The sequence below is a fragment of the Bubalus bubalis genome, chromosome 12, assembly GCF_019923935.1.
Source record: "Bubalus bubalis isolate 160015118507 breed Murrah chromosome 12, NDDB_SH_1, whole genome shotgun sequence".
In the NCBI taxonomy this organism is placed as follows: Eukaryota; Metazoa; Chordata; class Mammalia; order Artiodactyla; family Bovidae; genus Bubalus; species Bubalus bubalis.
In genome coordinates, this window is record NC_059168.1 from 21793265 (window position 1) to 21813438 (window position 20174).

Genomic DNA, 20174 nt, shown 5'->3' on the forward strand with positions numbered 1-20174 from the left:
AGTAACCCAGGTGTGCAGAACAGGGTTCCCAGCTGCAACTGACAGAATCTACTCTAGGTAGTTTAGCAGAAGAGACGTCATTAAAAGATGATGTAACTAAAAGATGAAGCTAGCCACACCTAGCATTCAGTTTTTCTTAACTCCCCACAAATCCATTATTTTTTGCTCTCAATCCTGGACTCTGTCCATCTTTCTCTGTCAAGCTCTTTCAGAGAGTGATTTTGTCCCTCTGTCTGGAGGTCGGGGATAGCCCTGTCATACGTGGAGACCTCTGGCTGCTGTCTTCCTGCTCCCTGCCCGCCTTTTCACTTTACTAATGAGCATCCCAGAGCCTGACACACAGCAGGTACTCAGAGACGCTTGGCAGTCCAATGAATGAAGGAGCAAATGAATGAGTGAATAAGAGAATTGAAAACGCTATAAACACTATGTAAAATTGTGTTTGTATAACATGCATGAAAATACTCACTTAAGATTTCTTTATTACCAGGATTTTTCTGTGAAGACCTCTCGTCTTGCTAATTTTGCCCCAAAGCTTTCTTGCATGGCTCCTTGAACGCTTATATTTACCCAATATCCAAGTGAGTGATTCCTCTTGAAAAATCAATATATTTAGAATCCCTGAGGAGGCTTAGTTTTCTAGGTTATGTAGAAAGTAGGCCTCTCCCCAGACAGCTGTCTGTCTCTCACATGGCTTTCTGGGTGTCTCTTTAATTAACTGTCCTCAGATCCACAAACATCTATTTGTTCCCTTCCAACAGGAGCCAGTTTAATTTTGTTAAAGGATTATTAACTGTTCTTGGGGGCCACACCCTGTGCAAAGGGTGGGGGAAAATACGATAGCATACTCCCACTAGAAGATATCCTCAAATTTTGGAAACTTATTTTAAAAAGCTTTATCATTTTGTGCATTTGATTATTAAAGCTGTTTTGACAGACACTGAAACCATGATTTAATTCTGCCAAGTATGCAAAGATAGTTAGAACCACTGTCTTTGAGGATGTCCACCAACTGTCATTCAAGTCCATGAGGAAACACATTTTCTACCTGCCATTTGCTACATCTTGGTTACACACACAAAGATGTGCAACTTTGCACATTTCTTTTTTCTCTTCTAAATATTCAAGTAAGGTTTAGGCACAGAGTGAAAAAGACTGTATTATTGTTCAATGTCTTTAAGAGGCCAAAACATTAAAAGTAATTTTGGTGAAGGGGGAGAGTGTGGAAATTATATAAAATTAAGACCTGTGGCAAAAGGACAAATGCACACCTGGCAAAAGGATAAATGCAGAACAGGTGAGCGCACCCCACCGAGAAGGAGAGGGCAGTGCCTGGAGGACGGGAATGGGCTTCAGTAACGCAGGTGTGTGGGACAGGGTTCCTAGCTGCATCTGACAGAATCTACTCTAGGCAGTTTAGCAGAAGAGATGTCATTAAAAATACGTACATTAAGGTGTTCGGGAGGGCAGGAAATTAGTTTGTGTGGCTACACAACCAGAAACACCATCCAGCTGCCATGACAGGGCTGCTGTCACAATGAGCCGTTGCAGCCTCTGCTGGGCGCCCACACCGCAGCTTGTACCGTTGCTTTGGGGCCCTATGACTCCTGAGGCCAGATCCTTCTGCTGACACCCTTCCAGAGAGTGGATTCCATCATGGTGCCTGCTTAGATGGGGTATGGTAACAGGCTTGCCTTCCACTTTACCCCCGATCCCTTTTTTCTGACTTCGGGAGAAAGAGCACCATCTATTGGTGTCTGGCTCATAGTGCACATCGCATTCTGCAAGAAGGCCTCTCGGCCTCTCAAGGACTTCTCTATGCTGGCACAGTCATTGAGTGTCGAGTAGCCCTTCCACCCTGCCATCAGGACTTCTGTTTTAGGTGATGGGGCAGATGGTACAAGACTAGAAATTCAATGAACCTTGGTCTCACAGATCTCATGGTGGTGTGTCTCACACACAGCACTGTAAATGAACTCCGATGAGAAGTATTGTTGCAGGGAAACAAGGTCCACGAAAGGCGTGGCTGGTCTGGAGCATTGCGGTCCAGAGAGAGCAGTTAGTTTAGTGAGAACAGATTCTTGCCCTCCCTACCAGGGAAGGGTCTCCACTCTAATTCCCCTCCTCCATGTGGTATTATATCGAAGTCTTAGGGCTGGTCACTGCTGCTGAAAATTCATCAGCTGGGGCAGTAGGCAATCAGCCTTGGTGAGAAGTCCTTGTTGGGCCAGCGCCTCATCTCTGTGTCTGAAACCATGCCCACTTTGTCCATGAGGCTGTTGAGTGAAAAACGGGGAAGGCACAGGCCAGGCAATCTGCTGCTCAGACACTTGAGTCTCATGCACGGTGGGAGTTCTTGACCATTCCAGTGACTGAGACCCAGTGATTCTCCCATATGGGGGCCCATCCTGAGATGTCCATCCACATTCCTCTTCCCACACTTCATGTTGCTCACCATCCTTTCAAACTGGTAGTCACTGCCCATGACATGGGGGGCATCCTCCTCCCAGGCCATCTCTCCTTTTAGGTAAAGTAGACATTGCAGACCACTTCAAGTGGTACTCCCTGGGAATGTTTCCTTTCCCCATCATCCCTTGACCCCAAGTGGGGCTGAAATGCTCTGGGAGTTAAATGCCAGTAGATAACAGCTAAACTGGCAGAGCCATCTGCAAACCAGATTTGGCTTTTTTTCCTCGGTGATCTACTCATTGGGAATTCCCTGTGGGACCATGATTATGAGGGAGGGGAGTGGCAGGCAGGAGGCACCTCGCTGGATGAGGACTGTCAGTCACACACACTCAGTGCTGGTGTATGTCACTCCCATCTGATGAAGGCATGCTGTCAGACTGAGCCCTCTCACTCTTGGCTTGCTGGATCGAATCTCAGGATGGATAGTTTAGGTCACATGGTCACCTAAAATCCTATGGTCAAGCCCTTAGCAGCAAGAGTTATTTCTAAAAGAATAACTACTTGCATAAGAAAGCTTGGCTTTGCTCCAAAAGCCAAGAGGCTGCAGCTGCACTTTCCCTTTTAGGACCTGCGGCCGAGTCCACGAAGCATCCAGGCTGATCCCAGACTGTCTGGGCATCATTCACTCTCCTGGGTCCTAAGGGCAAAATGCAGAGCTGCTTCCATTGTGCCTGGACCAGCTAGAGAGCCGTCTCCTACCCAGGCCTCCAGGAGAAGTAAATGAGCCAGAGCAGCAGACCCAAAGCTGACACACATTGCATTCAGATGCCAAGTGATGGGATCTGTGCCCTTGAGCATCTGTGCCTCATTCTTCTTGGTGGCAGCAAGATCTGCAGTTCCTACAGACGTACAGTGTTGCTTTTGTTTGGTCATTTTGATAGGAAGGGGGAGCCTAGGGAGTATGTAACCTTAGTCCTTCAATAATAGACACCCCAAGCCCCTGGTTTGGAACTCATTGTGTGGATTCTTTCACTGCACAGGGAAGCTGTTCCAACCACAGACTCAGAAACTGGGGAAATAACCACATACTTTTTCACTGAGAAAATGGAAGTGGTAGGAAGACTTCAACAGTCTTTCACCACCACATCCGCCCACCTTCCAGCATCTGCTCCCACTTACAGTCTGTTCTCCTACGCTGTGTGTTTCTGTGACAGGCATTAAATATTATTGCTAAGTAGGGGGATGATGTCACTGTAATATGGAAATTGGGTTGGATCACAAGTGATTTTTTCCCCAGCACATTAATATTTTGTTCCACCAGATAAAAGCTGCCGAATGGGAAGGACGCCAGTGGGGTGAGCTGAATGGACGAGCTGCAGAATAAGGTACTTGACGTAACGCCGCTCCTTCCTGGTCTTGGTGGTTTGGCCACAGGTTCTGTCTTGGAGGGGGCTTCCCTGATGGCTCAGTGGGTAAAGAATCTGCCTGCAATGCAGGAGACACAGGAGATGTGCATTTGATCCCTGGGTTAGGAACATCCCCTGGAGAAGGAAATGGCCACCCATTGGTGTGACTCAGCAGCTTCTATCTTTCCTTCTCCTAAATTCTAGCAGGCTGTCTTTGCCCTTTTCTTGGGAAGGTGGAGTCCTTTATTTTCTGATTTATTTATATGAAATATAAGGCTTTAAAAAAAAAACCAAAAAACACAACTATGTCAGTTTTTGCTAGAATGCAGTTTGCAAAATTGGATAGGTTTGGAATGGTCTGCCCCAACCCTACTTTTCCATAAATTGTTATTTTTAGTGCATGGATTTTGGATTGAAAAAGTGTTCAGAAACACATTTATCATGTTATAGCAGAAATGCCTGTATGTTTCTTCCCACTTGTCACCATGGAGAAATTATTCATGCTCTTATCAAAAGCTTATTCCTCCATGTATGGACTCGTACCATCTCCTTATTCAAGGACGTTCTAGCATTTGGCCCCTTTTTTCCTGGCTCATCAGTTTTTTACCTTTCTTGGAACAGTCTCATCAACATAAAAAAATGCTGCTACTTCTCTCATCTTAAAAAAAAAAAAAATCATTCAACACCACATCCCCGACCAACTATTACCTCGTTTTTGCTCTTTTCAGCAAAACTAGTTGAAGGCGTTGCCTGTACATACTACCTCTGGTTCTTTTCCTGTTTTCTCTGAAGCCCAATCCAGTGTGGTTTTTCTCCTTCTCTACAGCACCAAAACTCCCATTATCAAGGTCCCATATGACCTCTTCATTATCAAATCCAATAGTCAATTTCCAGTCCTTCTCTTACTAGGCTGGTTAGCCGTGTTTAGTAGTTGGTCACTCCCTCCACCATATTCTTTATTTGCCTTCCAGGCAACTGCTCTTGTTTTCCTCCTGCCTCACCGCTTGTTCCTTCTCAGTCTCCCTTGCAGATCCCTCTTCTGTTGAAGGAACCCAGGGCTCAGCCCTGCTCCTCTTTCTTTCCTCCACTCCATCCTATGGTGACCCCATTCAGTTTCATGGCAACTTTATGCTGTAAATTCCCAAATTTCTATCTCCAGAACAGACTGTCAGCTTAAACTGCAGATTATTTATTCAATTGCCTATTCAGCTCCTCCACTTGAGTGTTTAATATATATCTCAAAGTGAGCAAGTCTGAACCTGAACTTCTGATATCTCACACCAAGCCTGCTCCTCCTGTGGTGGTGTTCCCTGGACAGCTGACTGGAAAACTCCACTGTTCCAGGTGCTTGGCCAAAAATCTTGTGGTTATTCCTGCATCTTCTCCATCAGCAGATCCTGCTGGTTCTGCTTACAAAATACATCCAGAATGCAGCTGCTTCTTACTACCTGTGCTGCCACCATCCTGGGGCAAGCTACCATCTTCTCTTGCCTGGATCATTGCAAAAATTCCCAACTGACCTCTCTACTTCCACCCTTGCCTCCCTACAGTCGCTGTGCAATACGGCAGTCACAGTGATCCTATACAATGTACGTTAGATTGTGACTTGTTAAATACTCTATACTGCTTTTGAGTCAAAGTCTTCCTGTAGTCTTCAAGGTCCTATGTGATTAAACCCACCCACCAACCCCTCCCACCCTTACCTGCCCCTCACTTTCTCTTTAACCTCTCATTCTCCCCATTCACTCTCCTCCAGCCACATGTGCTTTTCTGCTGTTCCTCAAACACATCAGGCACTCTCTTGCCACAGGGCCTTTGCAATGGCTGTTCCATATGCCTGGAACACTATTCCATGTCCTTTAAATATCTGCTCAAATCTCACATTCTCAGTGAAGCTGGAGCTGTTGTAAGCAGAATGCAAAACATTTGCCCCCATCCTCCTATGTTCCCGTCACTACTCTGCTTTATTTTCTCCCTGCAAGGTCCCTCCACTTACCTAGGTTATCTTTGCTAGGTTATCTTTTAACCTAGCAAATAAATGACTTACTATGTCTATCATTTCTTATCTGTCTCCCCCACTAGATTTAAATCCTATGAGGGCAGGGATTTGCTTGGTTCACTGATAGCTCCAAGGGCTGAGAAAGTGCCTTGGCAGATAGTAAGTTTGCAATGAATATTTACTGTATGAATACATAACAGATTACTGTCCCACTGGGCCCACTATGAGGTACTCTGGGTAAAAGTCCCATGTATCACCTACCCCACTATCCACCTATCCCACGTACCCCACTCACCCCACACTGACAGTGGACCTTGATAACTGAGCTGAGGTTACACGTCGCACCCTAGCCAGAAAACAAGTTTTTGCTTCTATTTTGGAGAAGTGGGATTCACAAGGTGAGAATTTTCTCCAAAATGGAAACATTGTTCAAATGGTACTAAAGCAGCCATGAAGCTATATTAGGCTATGGAAAAAAATTATATTTTTCATCAACTTTAAGAAATGAACACAAAGGATGCATTTAATTTAAATAGGAATGAAGTGACAATGCTTTTAGAACAAAAACAAAACTTTACTTTCCATCATGTTGGAGAATATTGGTTTAATTCATATTATTATTCCCACTGATGCTTTACGTTAACACGGGACATAAAAAAATGTACTGTGAATAAAAGTTCTTTTCATTCAAATGGAGAAGAAAATTATAGGTTCAAAAAAATCGAGTTAAATATCAAAAGAAGTTAATATCAATAAATAAAAGTTTCTATGTTTCAAAAAACCTTACAATGAAGATAGTATCAAATTTGTGATGATTGAGACACACTTGATGGTGAGCCTCTGAAAACCTTGGCTTTGGAGTTGAAGCTTCTGCTTAGAAACAGTGTGGGCAGAGCAGACCTGTTCACATTTTGACAGAAGGGCAAGTTTAAGAGTTCTTTAGTTCAAAGATCTGTTAATTATCCTGTGTTAGAAACACTGTTCGGAGTGTTAAACAGAATTCTTATGGAAGAACAGGCGTCCAGAAGCCACAACCCTGTTTTAGGGGAATCTGTTGACTTGGAACTCTCTGGCACTGTTAAGATCCCTGAAACAACGTCCCTCTACTCTGTTCAGCTGACATGTAAGGACTCAGTAGCAGCAAGCCGCTATCGCCCAGGGGAGTACGACTTCTTATACTTGGAGATGAGTGCGTCTGTTTTTCCAAGGCTCACTCTGTAGCAGTCCACTGGCACCAAAGAGCCAAGCGGTGGCATTCTGTCCAAGCACTCCTGGTTGCTGGCTGCGAATGAGGATGAAACTGGCTCTGATACAGCAGCTTTTTCTGCAGGAGTCAAGCACTCTTCGCCTCCAGGTTCCTCTGTGTGGCCGCCCTGGGAATTCAAAGGGCCGCTACTCGCCTCACCACCCTTAAGGTGCCTGTGGTGATCTTCACTGAGCAACAGCACGATGGTCCCACCAACACGAAGCACTCTGGCACAAAAAAAAAAAAAGGTAATTAGTATGAGTATTTCTTTCTTTGTAGACAACAAACAATCCCACTTTGTTTAAAATATTTGGTGTTCTTAATTTGAAATTTAATTTTAGCCATTTAAATGCGAGGATTTTGATAATTAGGTAGTATCTTCCATAATGCATATTCATTATAGTAATTATGAAATCACTAGTACAAATCTGCTTTAATTATCTATTTTTACTCTATTTAAAAGGCAAGCCTCAAAGTAATTTGTAGTCAGTTTAATAAGTGATTGTACAAAGGAAAAGGCAAATGAAAGGATCCTGAGGAATCTGAGCACATGAAAGGCAGCAGGCTGAACAACAGCAGAACAAAGTCCCCAGGAAGGACTGAGGACGAAAACAAGAAAGGGCGACAGGGAAGGCCCGGCAGTGTCAGCCTGTGGAGGAGGATTCGCTTTCTCAATCGCTTGACCAAAGTCTATACAGCACTTACATGGAAACAGTAATGAATGAGGACATACAGTCCCGAGTTGCTAAAGAGACGACTGAGCAGTGGTGGGGAGAGGCAAGGAAAGAGCTAAAGAGCATGTGTGGCAAACGCCACTATCGAGGCAAGGGTGAGGGGCTCCGGAAACACCTTAGGTGGGACCCAAACCTGGGCACTCGGAGTGGGGGAGACTCTCAGAGGCTGAGAATAGCTGCAGTGGGTGTGAAGGACAAGCAGGAGTGAGCTGGGCCGAGGGACCGGGGGACTGGAGCAAGGGGGTGCCCGAGGCAGGGAAGGGAGCAGAGACAGGAAGCTGTGGAGAAGAGCACGTACTGAAGGTAGTCCAGCTGGGGGAACCAGAGCGGGCGGGACGAGGGGATGGAAGAGCTCGGTCTGGAACATGCTGAGCGGGGGGCCAACAGACAGCTGGGCGTAGGGCCTGGAGCTCGTCAGAGAGACCAGGGTCGGAGGTGGAGATTTGAGTTTCCCATAATAAATGGTAGATAAAGCCAGGTGGTGCTAGTGACAAAGAACCCATCTGCCAATGCAGGAGACATGAGAGGCAGGTTCGATCCCTGGATGGAAAAGATCCCCTGGAGGAGGAAATGGCAACCCACTGCAGTATACTTGCCTGAGAAATCTCATGGACAGAGGAGCCAGGTGGGCTACAATCCATGGGGTCGCAAAGAGTCCAACACAACTGAAGGACTTAACAAACACAAAGCAATAATGGGGGATGAGATCACCTAGGGTGGAAGAACAGAAAGAGGAGAGAAAAGGGGTCAAGGAGCAGGGACTTAACATTCAAGGAAGGATGGAGAAGGAAGAGCCCATGAAACAGCCAAGGAGAAGGTCTGAACTATGGTGATAGCACGGAAGCCAGAAGAGCAGAGTTTCAAGACGGGAATGAATGGTCTCAACAGTGTCAAATGCTTCAGGACTAACAAGTGATGAGGATATTAGTGACCCTGGGGCCGCACTCCTAGTCGGGGCCAGGAGCCAGTACTGGTCTGCAGAGGCAAGGCGGGGGTGGGAAGGTGAGGAGAACAAGTATAGACTTTTCTCTGAAGAACTTGGTTGCAGAGGTTAAGAAACCAGGTGCCAGCTGGAGGACCAAGACTTAAAGGGAGCCCTGCCCCCACCACACCCAGAAATGAGGTCAGGAGCTGAAGTAGCATTCCCTCATCTCAAAGGTCCACCAATCTAAACGAGTCTGTCTGCAAACGACATCACAGATTCATCCACTTCATTCTATGCTCTCCTCTGCCCACACTACCGCAGCCTGACAGGTCTTATTTCCAAATCTGTCCTCATCCCCCAACCTCCCCTTCTGAGTTTCCACACCAGACAAAACTGTACATCCCTGCGAAGCTCTCCACCATTAAACTTCAAATAAACTCTAGACTCCCACTTGCCTGCTTCCCTTTGCTCACCGTGTGTTCCACAAACTGACCGCCCTTCTTCTTGCCCCAGGACATCCAGCTCTGCTGTTCTGGGGCACTGACACCCACTCCCTTGTGTGCTTCTCATCATTCAGGTCTCAGAGTTGAGACGCCTCCTTGGAGAGGCCTTTCCCTGAGCATCTATCTAAGGAAGCCACTGCTGCTCTCTCAGTCACTCTCTGGCAAAAATGTCGTCTTTAGTGTTCATCGTATCTATCATGATCTGAAATTACTCTGTTGATTTATTCATGATCTGTATTCCCACGCTGGAGTGCCAGCCCCACGTGGGCAAAAACTCTGTCCTCTTCACAGCCAGATCCCCACGGCCTAGTACAGTGTGTCAGTATGAAAGACCACAAAACTGTCTGAGGAAGGGATAACTGGATCTGGACAGAATGAGGAGGTGGACAGGTTGAAGGTAAGAAAGAAGTGGGCAGAGAACAGTTCCTGAGGAGGCAGAACCACGGGGATAAACTCTTGCTACTGGGAGAGGAGGAGGTGAGATAACAGGTGTGGCTGGACACCAGGTAAAAGAAACAAAAAACACAGGTATCTCTGAACACATAGGAAAAAACACAATTAAGATAATAAATGAGATTCAATTTTTCACCTACCATATTAACAAAAATAAAAAGACTACCACACTCAAGATGGCAAGATTAGAAAAAAGAAGAGTATTCCTAAAGACAAAAATTGATATAACTTTTTTGACAGTAGTTTAGCAATAATATGGAGGCTTGACTATTGGCTCAGACGGTAAAGCGTCTGCCTACAATGCCGGAGATCTGGGTTCAATTCCTGGGTCAGGAAGATCCCCTGGAGAAGGAAATGGCACCCCACTCCAGTACTCTTGCCTGGAAAATCCCATGGATGGAGGAGCTGGTAGGCTACAGTCCATGGGGTCGCAAAAAGTCGGACACGACTGAGTGACTTCCCTTTCCCTTTAGCAATAATATATCAAAGATATGAAATGTACATAACCTTTGACCCAGCAACCTCACATCTAGGAAATTATTCTAAGATATAAGAGCAGAAGCTGTAGCAGTAGTAGAATAATAGTGACAATTAATGGCAAAGACGGCTAATACTTATCAGTACCAAGGGCTTCCTAGGTGGCACTAGTGGTAAAGAACCTGCTTGCCAGTGCAGGGGATGTAAGAGATGCGAGTTGGATCCCTGGGTCAGGAAGATCCTCTGGAGGAGGGCATAGCAACTGACTCCAGTGTTCTTGCCTGGAGAATCCCATGGACAGAGGAGCCTGGCGGGCTACAATCCATAGGCTTGCACAGAGTCAGATGTGACTGAAGCAACTTAGCACACACGCATGTATTATGTGATGAATGCTGTTTTAAATGCTTTGTATATCATTTAATCCTTAGAATTCAAGTATATTCTGTTGCCATATCCATTTTGCAGATGAAGAAACAGAGGCACTGTGGTTTTAAATAACTTGCTCATTATAGTCAGTTTGAAAAACTGTTTGTGCAAAGATGGCTCAGAATGTTATTCTTTATTAAAATGAAACAGTGGAAGTTACTTAAATACCCATCCCTAAGTTCTGTAGGCTACATAAAGGTATATACATATAATGCAACCACTGTGGCAACCACTGAAAATTATCATGTACATTATTATAACGACTCATCAGAATGATTTCTGACATATTTCTGAGTGGAAAAAACAAAGCAGATTATACAGTGCAGTAAATTAAGGATGATCCTATTAAAATAAAGTTGAAAACGTCTATTTGTGTATGTGTACATGGAATGATGTCTAACAGGACGTTCAGCAATTAATTTATTTTAACTTTTTTCACATAATGGAAGAAAATAAGAAAGTAAAAATCACCTGGAATCCTGCTATTCAGAGGTAACCATTTTTGATAAAATGTCCTTCTAAGCATCTTTCCACATTCATATACACATAAGTTTCTTACTAAGAAAGCTATTCAGAAATTATAAAGCAATATGTCTCAAACTGGATTCCTCTAAACACTAGTATAGTATGAGAGATTATTTCTTGTATATATAAAAAAGAAACCAACTAGAATTATGTGGTCAATAAGTTGGGGAAGCTCAGTATCAAACAACATAAAAGAGATTTCTCTTTTACATGTGAACCTGCAAGGCTAGGGGTAGATGACACAAACACCCAACTTATTTGGACTTGGATGGCATTAGGCCTTAACCTTCTACCACTCATCTCTATTCCAAGCAGTCTGGTATATTCATTGTTTTTTGAACATTCTTTTTGCTTCATTATTACCCAAGAAGTACTTGCTGGAATATCTGCATGTATAAAACATGATGTGGTCTCCTTTTTCATTCTTTGCAAATTTCTAAATTTCACTGAGATCATGCTTCTTCCATGAATCCACCTCAAATCTTCTGGGCATTTAGTGACTTCTTCCTTCAAGCCGAACAAGTTAGATTTCTAATTTTGCTCATCTGGTTGAGAAGAAAGCTCAAATATTATACTTCTCTGTATTTCTCCTTTGCATACATGAGATTGTTATTGCTGAAGTAAATTAAAGGAGGAAATAATTGAGCTGAGAGTGCAGTGCTCACACCACCAGAGCAATCATCTGTCCGACAATTTAAAATTCTGATTGCATGTTCTTTCTTGAAGAATCCAGTGCTCTGTTACACTCAGGACCCAATATTTCCATTGCCTATTATAAACATGTTTATTTTGTATTTTTTCTTATATTTAATATAATTCCCCTCCATTCCCTTCCACTTTATATCTAGAGCCTAAACTACTGGTAAGTCATTGGGAAAAAAGTTATGTGTACTTTAGACATATTTATGTATATCCCCACCTATTTCTCAAAAGCACTGGGACTGTTCTACACTGAAAAATCAGCTCTGAGCTAACAGTTACTGAGAGCTTTCAAGGCACCTAGCACTGTCCTTGCTTCCCTAGTGGCTCAGCTGGTAAAGCATCCGCCTGTAATGTGGGAGACCTGGGTTTGATCCCTGGCTTGAGAAGATCCCCTGGAGAAGGGAACAGCTATTCACTCCAGTATTCTGGCCTGGAAAATTAGCACTGTCCTAAGAGCTTTAAATCTACTGACTCTTCAGGCTAACGCTATCAAGTATGTACTATTATGTAAAGATGAGCACAGGGTGATCAAGCAACGTGCCTAGGACAGAAATGACAGAAGAACTATTGAGTATTCTGACTCTAGAGACTATGCTCTTCACCATTGTGTTACGATATATGGCCCGTATAAAACCTCAAACCAGAAAAAGTCAAAGGCCAAACCATAAAGGCTGAGGGCATGTGGCAAGGAAGTTTGGGCACAGGAGCCAGGAACGTTCCTTATGTCCATAAGCATAAATTTTTTTTCTAAATTTTATTTTTTAAATTTTTTGCTTTTTAAATTTTTACAGTGTTGTGTTGGTTTCTACCATACAATTCGAATCAGCTGTAATTATAAATACATCCTTTCCCCATCCCATCCCTCCCTATTCCATCACAGAGCACCAGACTGCGCTCCCTGTGTTACACAGCAACTTCTCACCAGCCATCCATTTTACACATGATAGTGTATATACGTTGATACTACTTTTTCCGTTAATCCTACTCTCTCCCTCCCCGACAGTGTCCGTAAACCCATTCTCTACATTTTCATCTCCATTCCTTCCTTGCAAATAGGTTCATCAGTACCATTTTTCTTTCTGGGAGGCACCTGAATCACACGGGAAATCTTGAATGTCTTCCTGATTCTCGCGTAAATATTTAAATTTCCCGAAACAATGTGAGGGTGGTCATACCTGTTAGTTTCATTTTCAGTTACTTAGAATAAAAATCAAAACTGACCGAGAGAAAGTCAGGTTGGTCTAATTTTACTAGCGATGAAAGGACAGTCTACTCCAAACACTGCCCTCCAGTGACTTGTGAAGATGTTTAAAACACACAGCACTAGATCATCAGGTAGGCTAAGCTGCCACCTCTAGTGGAAAGTTCCAGGTTGGGTGGAAAGTTTCATATTAAGTATAACATGCTCTTACAGTAGTATCTCACCACGGGCTAGCTTAATAGTACAACTGGTAAGTTACCTCGCTAGGCACAAATGCTGTGGTTATTAATCCTGGGGGCACCACAGAATCGCCTTGGGAGATATTAAGAAATACTGGATGTCCAGGTTCTACCCTGGACTGATTAAATCAAAGTGTCAGTGAGGAGGAGTAGAGAATGGGTATCAATGTTTCTCAGAAGCTCCTGAAATGATGTTAATATGAAATCAGCATTGCAAAATCTCGAGGGGAATGCTCCATCAAGCAGAAGGGGATATAGGAGCTCAGGAAATGTCTGAGTTACAGGTGCTGAGACCCCAGGTGACGTCACAAGTCAGGTAACTGTGGAACAGGGTTACACACAGGCTCCCGACCATGTACTACGTTGTCTTGCACCATTACACGCTCAGTTGAGACAATTTAATACAAACTGACCCCTTATCCATGTCCCTTCATTCCTCTGTGTTCTAGGTTCTCTCCTTTATCAGCTGAAATGATCAGGAAAATTTATATTCAGGTCTCACTGTTTGAACCTCTCAAAGAAACACTTTCACTTCACTGCATTATATTCCCTGAGGGTTGACCTTAGAAACATTACATGACTAGCACTTCTGCATTTTCATTTCAAACCAATAATGAAGGCATCCATTCTATATGACTGAATGTTTCGTATGTAAATTCTGTCCTGTTACTCAGTAGCTCTGTGATCTTGAGAAGGATAATATTACTGGGTCCTGGTTTCTCTCCGGTAAAATGTGGGGGATTAATAAAATACTTAGGAATATATCTACCTAAAGAAACTAAAGACCTATATATAGAAAACTATAAAACACTGGTGAAAGAAATCAAAGAGGACACTAATAGATGGAGAAATATACCATGTTCATGGATTGGAAGAATCAATATAGTGAAAATGAGTATACTACCCAAAGCAATTTATAGATTCAATGCAATCCCCATCAAGCTACCATCGGTATTCTTCACAGAGCTAGAACAAATAATTGCACAATTTGTATTGAAATACAAAAAACCTCGAATAGCCAAAGCTATCTTGAGAAAGAAGAAGGGAACTGGAGGAATCAACCTACCTGACTTCAGGCTCTACTACAAAGCCACAGTTATCAAGACAGTATGGTACTGGCACAAAGACAGAAATATTGATCAATGGAACAAAATAGAAAGCCCAGAGATAAATCCACGCACCTATGGACACCTTATCTTTGACAAAGGAGGCAAGAATATACAATGGATTAAAGACAATCTCTTTAACAAGTGGTGCTGGGAAAACTGGTCAACCACTTGTAAAAGAATGAAACTAGAACACTTTCTAACACCATACACAAAAATAAACTCAAAATGGATTAAAGATCTCAACATAAGACCAGAAACTATAAAACTCCTAGAGGAGAACATAGGCAAAACACTCTCCGACATACATCACAGCAGGATCCTCTATGACCCACCTCCCAGAATATTGGAAATAAAAGCAAAAATAAACAAACAGGACCTAATTAAACTTAAAAGCTTCTGCACAACAAAGGAAACTACAAGCAAGGTGAAAAGACAGCCTTCAGAATGGGAGAAGATAATAGCAAATGAAGCAACTGACAGACAACTAATCTCGAGAATATACAAGCAACTCCTACAGCTCAACTCCAGAAAAATAAATGACCCAATCAAAAAATGGGCCAAAGAACTAAATAGACATTTCTCCAAAGAAGACATACAGATGGCTAACAAACACATGAAAAGATGCTCAACATCACTCATTATCAGAGAAATGCAAATCAAAACCACAATGAGGTACCATTTCACGCCAGTCAGAATGGCTGCAATCCAAAAGTCTACAAGCAATAAATGCTGGAGAGGGTGTGGAGAAAAGGGAACCCTCTTACACTGTTGGTGGGAATGCAAACTAGTACAGCCACTATGGAGAAGAGTGTGGAGATTCCTTAAAAAACTGGAAATAGAACTGCCTTATGACCCAGCAATCCCACTGCTGGGCATACACACTGAGGAAACCAGAAGGGAAAGAGACACGTGTACCCCAGTGTTCATCGCAGCACTGTTTATAATAGCCAGGACATGGAAGCAACCTAGATGTCCATCAGCAGATGAATGGATAAGAAAGCAGTGGTACATATACATAATGGAGTATTACTCAGCCATTAAAAAGAATACATTTGAATCAGTTCTAATGAGGTGGATGAAACTGGAGCCTATTATACAGAGTGAAGTAAGCCAGAAAGAAAAACACCAATACAGTATACTAACACATATATATGGAATTTAGAAAGATGGTAACAATAACCCTGTGTACGAGACAGCAAAAGAGACACTGATGTATAGATCAGTCTTATGGACTCTGTGGGAGAGGGAGAGGGTGGGGAGATTTGGGAGAATGGCATTGAAACATGTATAATATCATGTATGAAACGAGTCGCCAGTCCAGGTTCGATGCATGATACTGGATGCTTGGGGCTGGTGCACTGGGATGACCCAGAGGGAGGGTATGGGGAGGGAGGAGGGTTCAGGATGGGGAGCACGGGTATACCTGTGGCGGATTCATTTCGATGTTTGGCAAAACTAATACAATATTGTAAAGTTTAAAAATAAAATAAAATTTAAAAAAAATGTGGGGGATTAACACATAGGAGGCAGGGTTGGGGGGAGTATTAGAAGTAAATATGTAAATTAACTAGCTCAGTGACTGAAATATATGTCACTATTTTAGATTTTCAAATTTTTGGCTATAATGAAAAATTATTTTTTCCTGAATAAAACTTATAGTATGATGATATAGAATAACTGTATCAAGTTTATAACTATATAAACTTCTGATTTTAAATCTTAGAACATTAAGCTATAAAAACACGAGGAAATTACTAAAATGTAATCAAATCTTAACTGAAGAGCTACAATACATTTTGCTTAAATGCCCCATGGCTCAAAGATTTTGGAAAGAGACTCAACAACTTACCTTTCCATCTCCTGCAGTGTCCTTTTGATGTCTTTTCCTAACTTAAACTTTTTTCCAAATGGAATATCAGAAATAATAATATCGACACTTTCTGAAGGCAATGGCAATTCTGAAATACAAAAATGAGAAAATTCTATTACAGGCTTCTTATATTATTTCTAAGAAATGACAGGATCCTGAAGGCTTTCAGAATCACTAAAAATAGATGTTACAATTGTTATATTTTGTTCTTTGAAAAGTGGTTTTTCAAGTGTGATAAAATATGACATAAGCAGAATTTTAAATTAACCAGAAAATTAAACTCTTTAAAAATATTACATGAAAAGAAAATTGCTAGATCCAAGAAGAAATCTATTAGGATACCTAGAAAAACCTTTTACAAAATTATATCCTATAATTTTCATTTTTCTTTTCCTGATCATATATAAAATCCATTTGTAGATCTATTTGTTTTTAAGAAAAGTGACCCATATGTTTCATTGTATTTTTAATGGCAACCCCAAAGGTTAAGAACATCCACTTAAGTCCTAAGACTAGAGAAAAAGTTAAACAATCAATAATCAAGAAAACAACATCACTAAAACAAAATATAGTGTTTGATTATCAAATCTAAATTTCTTTCTCAACTTTATATTTTATTCTCAGAAATTAATTACCACAAGGTAATACCCCAAATCTCAACTTTCACATTTTCTGATTATACTTTTCACTTTGCACTCTTTATACTACTACCACCATCTAAATTTAAATAATTATTTTAATTTCAGACAGCACCTAATTCTATAGAAATACAATAGAATTTAAATAATCTTTACTATTCTGAATACAAATTTTTGTTGGCAGGAAATTTAAAAACAAAACAAAAAATCCTGTTATCTGAGCAAGTCTAATGAATGAACATTTGCTAATAGAAGAAAGAGTGGGTTGTTAGAAAACAAGTAATGGGATAATATTTTGTTAGAACTAGGCAGGAAATCTTTTTTTTCCCCCAAGTCACGTTTTAACGTCATGGTGGCTCAGAGGGTAAAGAATTCGCCTGCATGCAGGAGATCCGGGTTCAATACCTGGGTCCAGAAGATCCCCTGGAGAAAGGAATGGCAACCCACTCCAGTATTCTTGCCTGGAGAAACCCCATGGACAGAGCAGCCTGGTGGGCTACAGTCTATGGGGTCGCAAAGATTCTGAAACAACTTAGTGACTATGACTTTCACTTTCTTTTTTCATTTAGTTTTAGGGTGTTGATATAGAGTGGGGCTTCCCAGGTGGCTCAGTGGTAGAGTCTGCTTGCTGACACAAGAGATGTGGGTTCTATCCCTGGGCTGAAAAGATTCCCTGGAGGAGGAAATGACAACCCAATCCAGTATTCTTGCCTGGGAAACCCCATGGACAGAGGAGCCTGGAGGGCTCTAGTCCATGGGACTGCAAAGAATCAGACATGACTGACCAAACTGCACACGCACATACTGATATAGGACACATCCACTTGAACACTGTAACTATACTTGTAAAACTACTCAAGACAATGAGCAAACATGGTTATCAAACGTTCATACGTGAGGAACCAGGCAGTAATTTATCTTGAGATTGAGCCCAAGTCTTTTGCTTACATAAACACACAACAAACACGAGCTGCCCATCTTCTGGTTTGGATTTTTTCCCCTGCTTGTTAGTCTATTTTCATTTGCAAGTTTTCTTCTCTGTATTATAATTTACTGAACTGCTTTAAATCATTTTAGAAGATGAAGGAATAAACATCACTGAGACAGAAGGGAGTAATTTTTTACATAGAACCAGTGTCATCTTCCAATAATAGAACAGAATAATCTGAGCTTTTGTGCAGGCTCTGGTGTCAGCTTGCATTTGGCGCTGCCACTTACCAGCTGTGTGACTTTGGGAAATTATTGCTTTACTTTTCTCATCTGTAGAATGGGATAAGAGTACCTATCTCAGAAGTTAACATGTGAGGAACCTACAGAAAGTATCGACAGACATTGCCTGGCACACAATGAGCAGTCAGTAATTGTCAGCTGTTGTCAGCATTTACAACGTCCTCTCTCGTGTGTATAAGGAGATGACAGCCAGGGGGAGCCAGTGGGTCAGAATCCTTCCAGGAAGCGCTGCAGAGCTTCACAATTCCTTCTCAGGGCTCCTCAAAGACCTAGTGGGGCTGCTACTTCCAGATGGGTCTCTTTCCAACTTGCCTTTCCCTTAGCAGTGGTTCTCAACGTGCGGTCCCCAGAGAAGCACCGTCAGTATCACCTGGAACTATAAACGCAAAACCTTGGGCCCTACAACCAACCTTGATGTTTAATGTGGATCAGAATCAACTGAAGGGCCTGGAAGAACGCAAACTGCTGGCCCTACTTCCAGGGATGCTGATGTATAAACTCCTAAAATCACGAGCATCTGACCCATAAGAGTCAACACACAGTAAAATCTTTTAAATTATTAAATGTTTGAATTGCCTGTGAACAAAGAGTTTGTAACTAAGGAGATAAAATTCTGAAATAGAAACATAGCTTAAAACAAGTAAAAAAAATCATCTTTTTTACATCTCTGCAGGATGATTCAAAAACATGAAAAAAAAAAAAAAGTAAAAGACTGGTATGTCTTGAATAAAACTGTCCTATTTACTCCCTCCTTCTGGGATGAATTTGAGTAAGAACTGCTTAAAACCAGGATATAGCCCTAATATATTTTCTCTCCAAAAGTTTTAAGAGCCTTTAAAATAACTTGCATGTATATATGTAGACAAGAGACTGGGTAAACTGAGAACTTTTACAAGGTTGAGCACATCCTTTTTATATTTTCTTTCATTGTACTTGGTTATTCTTTCCATCATCTAGGTTTATAACAATGGCATTCTATCTTGTAATTCTCAGTTGCTCATATAGTTGTATATTTGATTTAATCCTCATGACCGGCCATTTCACCTTGACTTTTTCTATTCCTCAGTTGGTTCATCTCTTAAATGTCTGGGTTTTATTAATTTTAAATAATTTTTCCCCCCTGACATGCTTGTTAGTGAAACGTTGCCTGAACTTTTTATATTTGAAAATATATTTGTATTAAAATGATATCTTGGTTGAGCATGATATTTCTGGGTCCCACTTTGCCTTAGTAACCTTGTGCTGCTGCTACTGCTGCTAAGTGGCTTCAGTCGTGTCCGACTCTGTCCGACCCCATAGACGGCAGCCCACCAGGCCCCGCCGTCCCTGGGATTCTCCAGGCAAGAACACTGGAGTGGGTTGCCATTTCCTTCTCCAATGCATGAAAGCGAAAAGTGAAAGTGAAGTCGCTCAGTCGTGTCCGACTCCTAGCGACCCCATGGACTGCAGCCTACCAGGCTCCTCCGTCCGTGGGATTTTCCAGGCAAGAGTACTAGAGTGGAGTGCCATGGCCTTCTCCTAGTAACCTTGTAAGTAGCCACTATTTCATTGGCTATTGCTCTATAACTTTGTTTCCATTGTGGGCAGAGTTTGAAGTTTACTGCATTAGATTATGCCTTTTCTTTGATTGCTGCTGGTGAAATTTTTCTCTTCTGCTATCTTTCTCTTTATACTATTCTTTTTGATTTCATAAAATAAAGAATACAAATACTTCAATGAAGTTGAAATTTCTATATGTATTGCTAATTCAGAATTCCATAATTAGTCTTGAATATGCAAAATGTAGTTTGGCATCTGGGAGATAATTTTAAAGTGCTGTTGCCAGGTTTGTTTTTAATGACTGCAATTTATCAAAAACTTTAAAAACTTAAAAGTTTTTTTGCACTCCATTTGTTGAATTCTTTGATTACAGATTTCCAATAAATTCTGAAAAAACTGCAACTACAATTAGGCAACTTCTTTATTTAAAAAAGTTTATAGCACAATTATAAGATACTCTGGCTAGGTACATCAGCCATCAGTACATCTTCAAAAATTTAAACATTTTTAAGAAAACTGAAGTATAGTTGATTTACCATGTTG

General features: G+C 41.8%; 1 protein-coding gene and 1 long non-coding RNA gene across 4 annotated transcripts in view; one reads left to right on the top strand and one right to left on the bottom strand.

Moving 5' to 3' along the window:
• The window catches only part of LOC123328438, a 28820-nt gene extending 10186 nt beyond the window's left edge, over window positions 1-18634 (top strand). The window contains exons 2-4 of the long non-coding RNA XR_006543261.2: window positions 491-581; window positions 3731-3794; window positions 18419-18634. This is a non-coding gene — a long non-coding RNA (uncharacterized LOC123328438). The remainder of the gene's footprint in view (window positions 1-490; window positions 582-3730; window positions 3795-18418) is intronic.
• The window catches only part of THUMPD2 (THUMP domain containing 2), a 43895-nt gene continuing 29996 nt past the window's right edge, over window positions 6276-20174 (bottom strand). For 2 of the 3 annotated variants that reach the window (XM_006071210.4, XM_025260910.3), the window contains 2 exons: window positions 16204-16312; window positions 6276-7287 (listed from right to left, as the gene is read on the bottom strand). In XM_006071210.4, the coding sequence (XP_006071272.3) occupies window positions 6963-7287; window positions 16204-16312 (434 nt within the window). In that variant the 3' untranslated portion in view covers window positions 6276-6962. Of the gene's footprint in view, window positions 7288-16203; window positions 16313-20174 lie in introns of those variants that run through there. The other variant, XM_025260913.3, reaches the window with a different exon arrangement.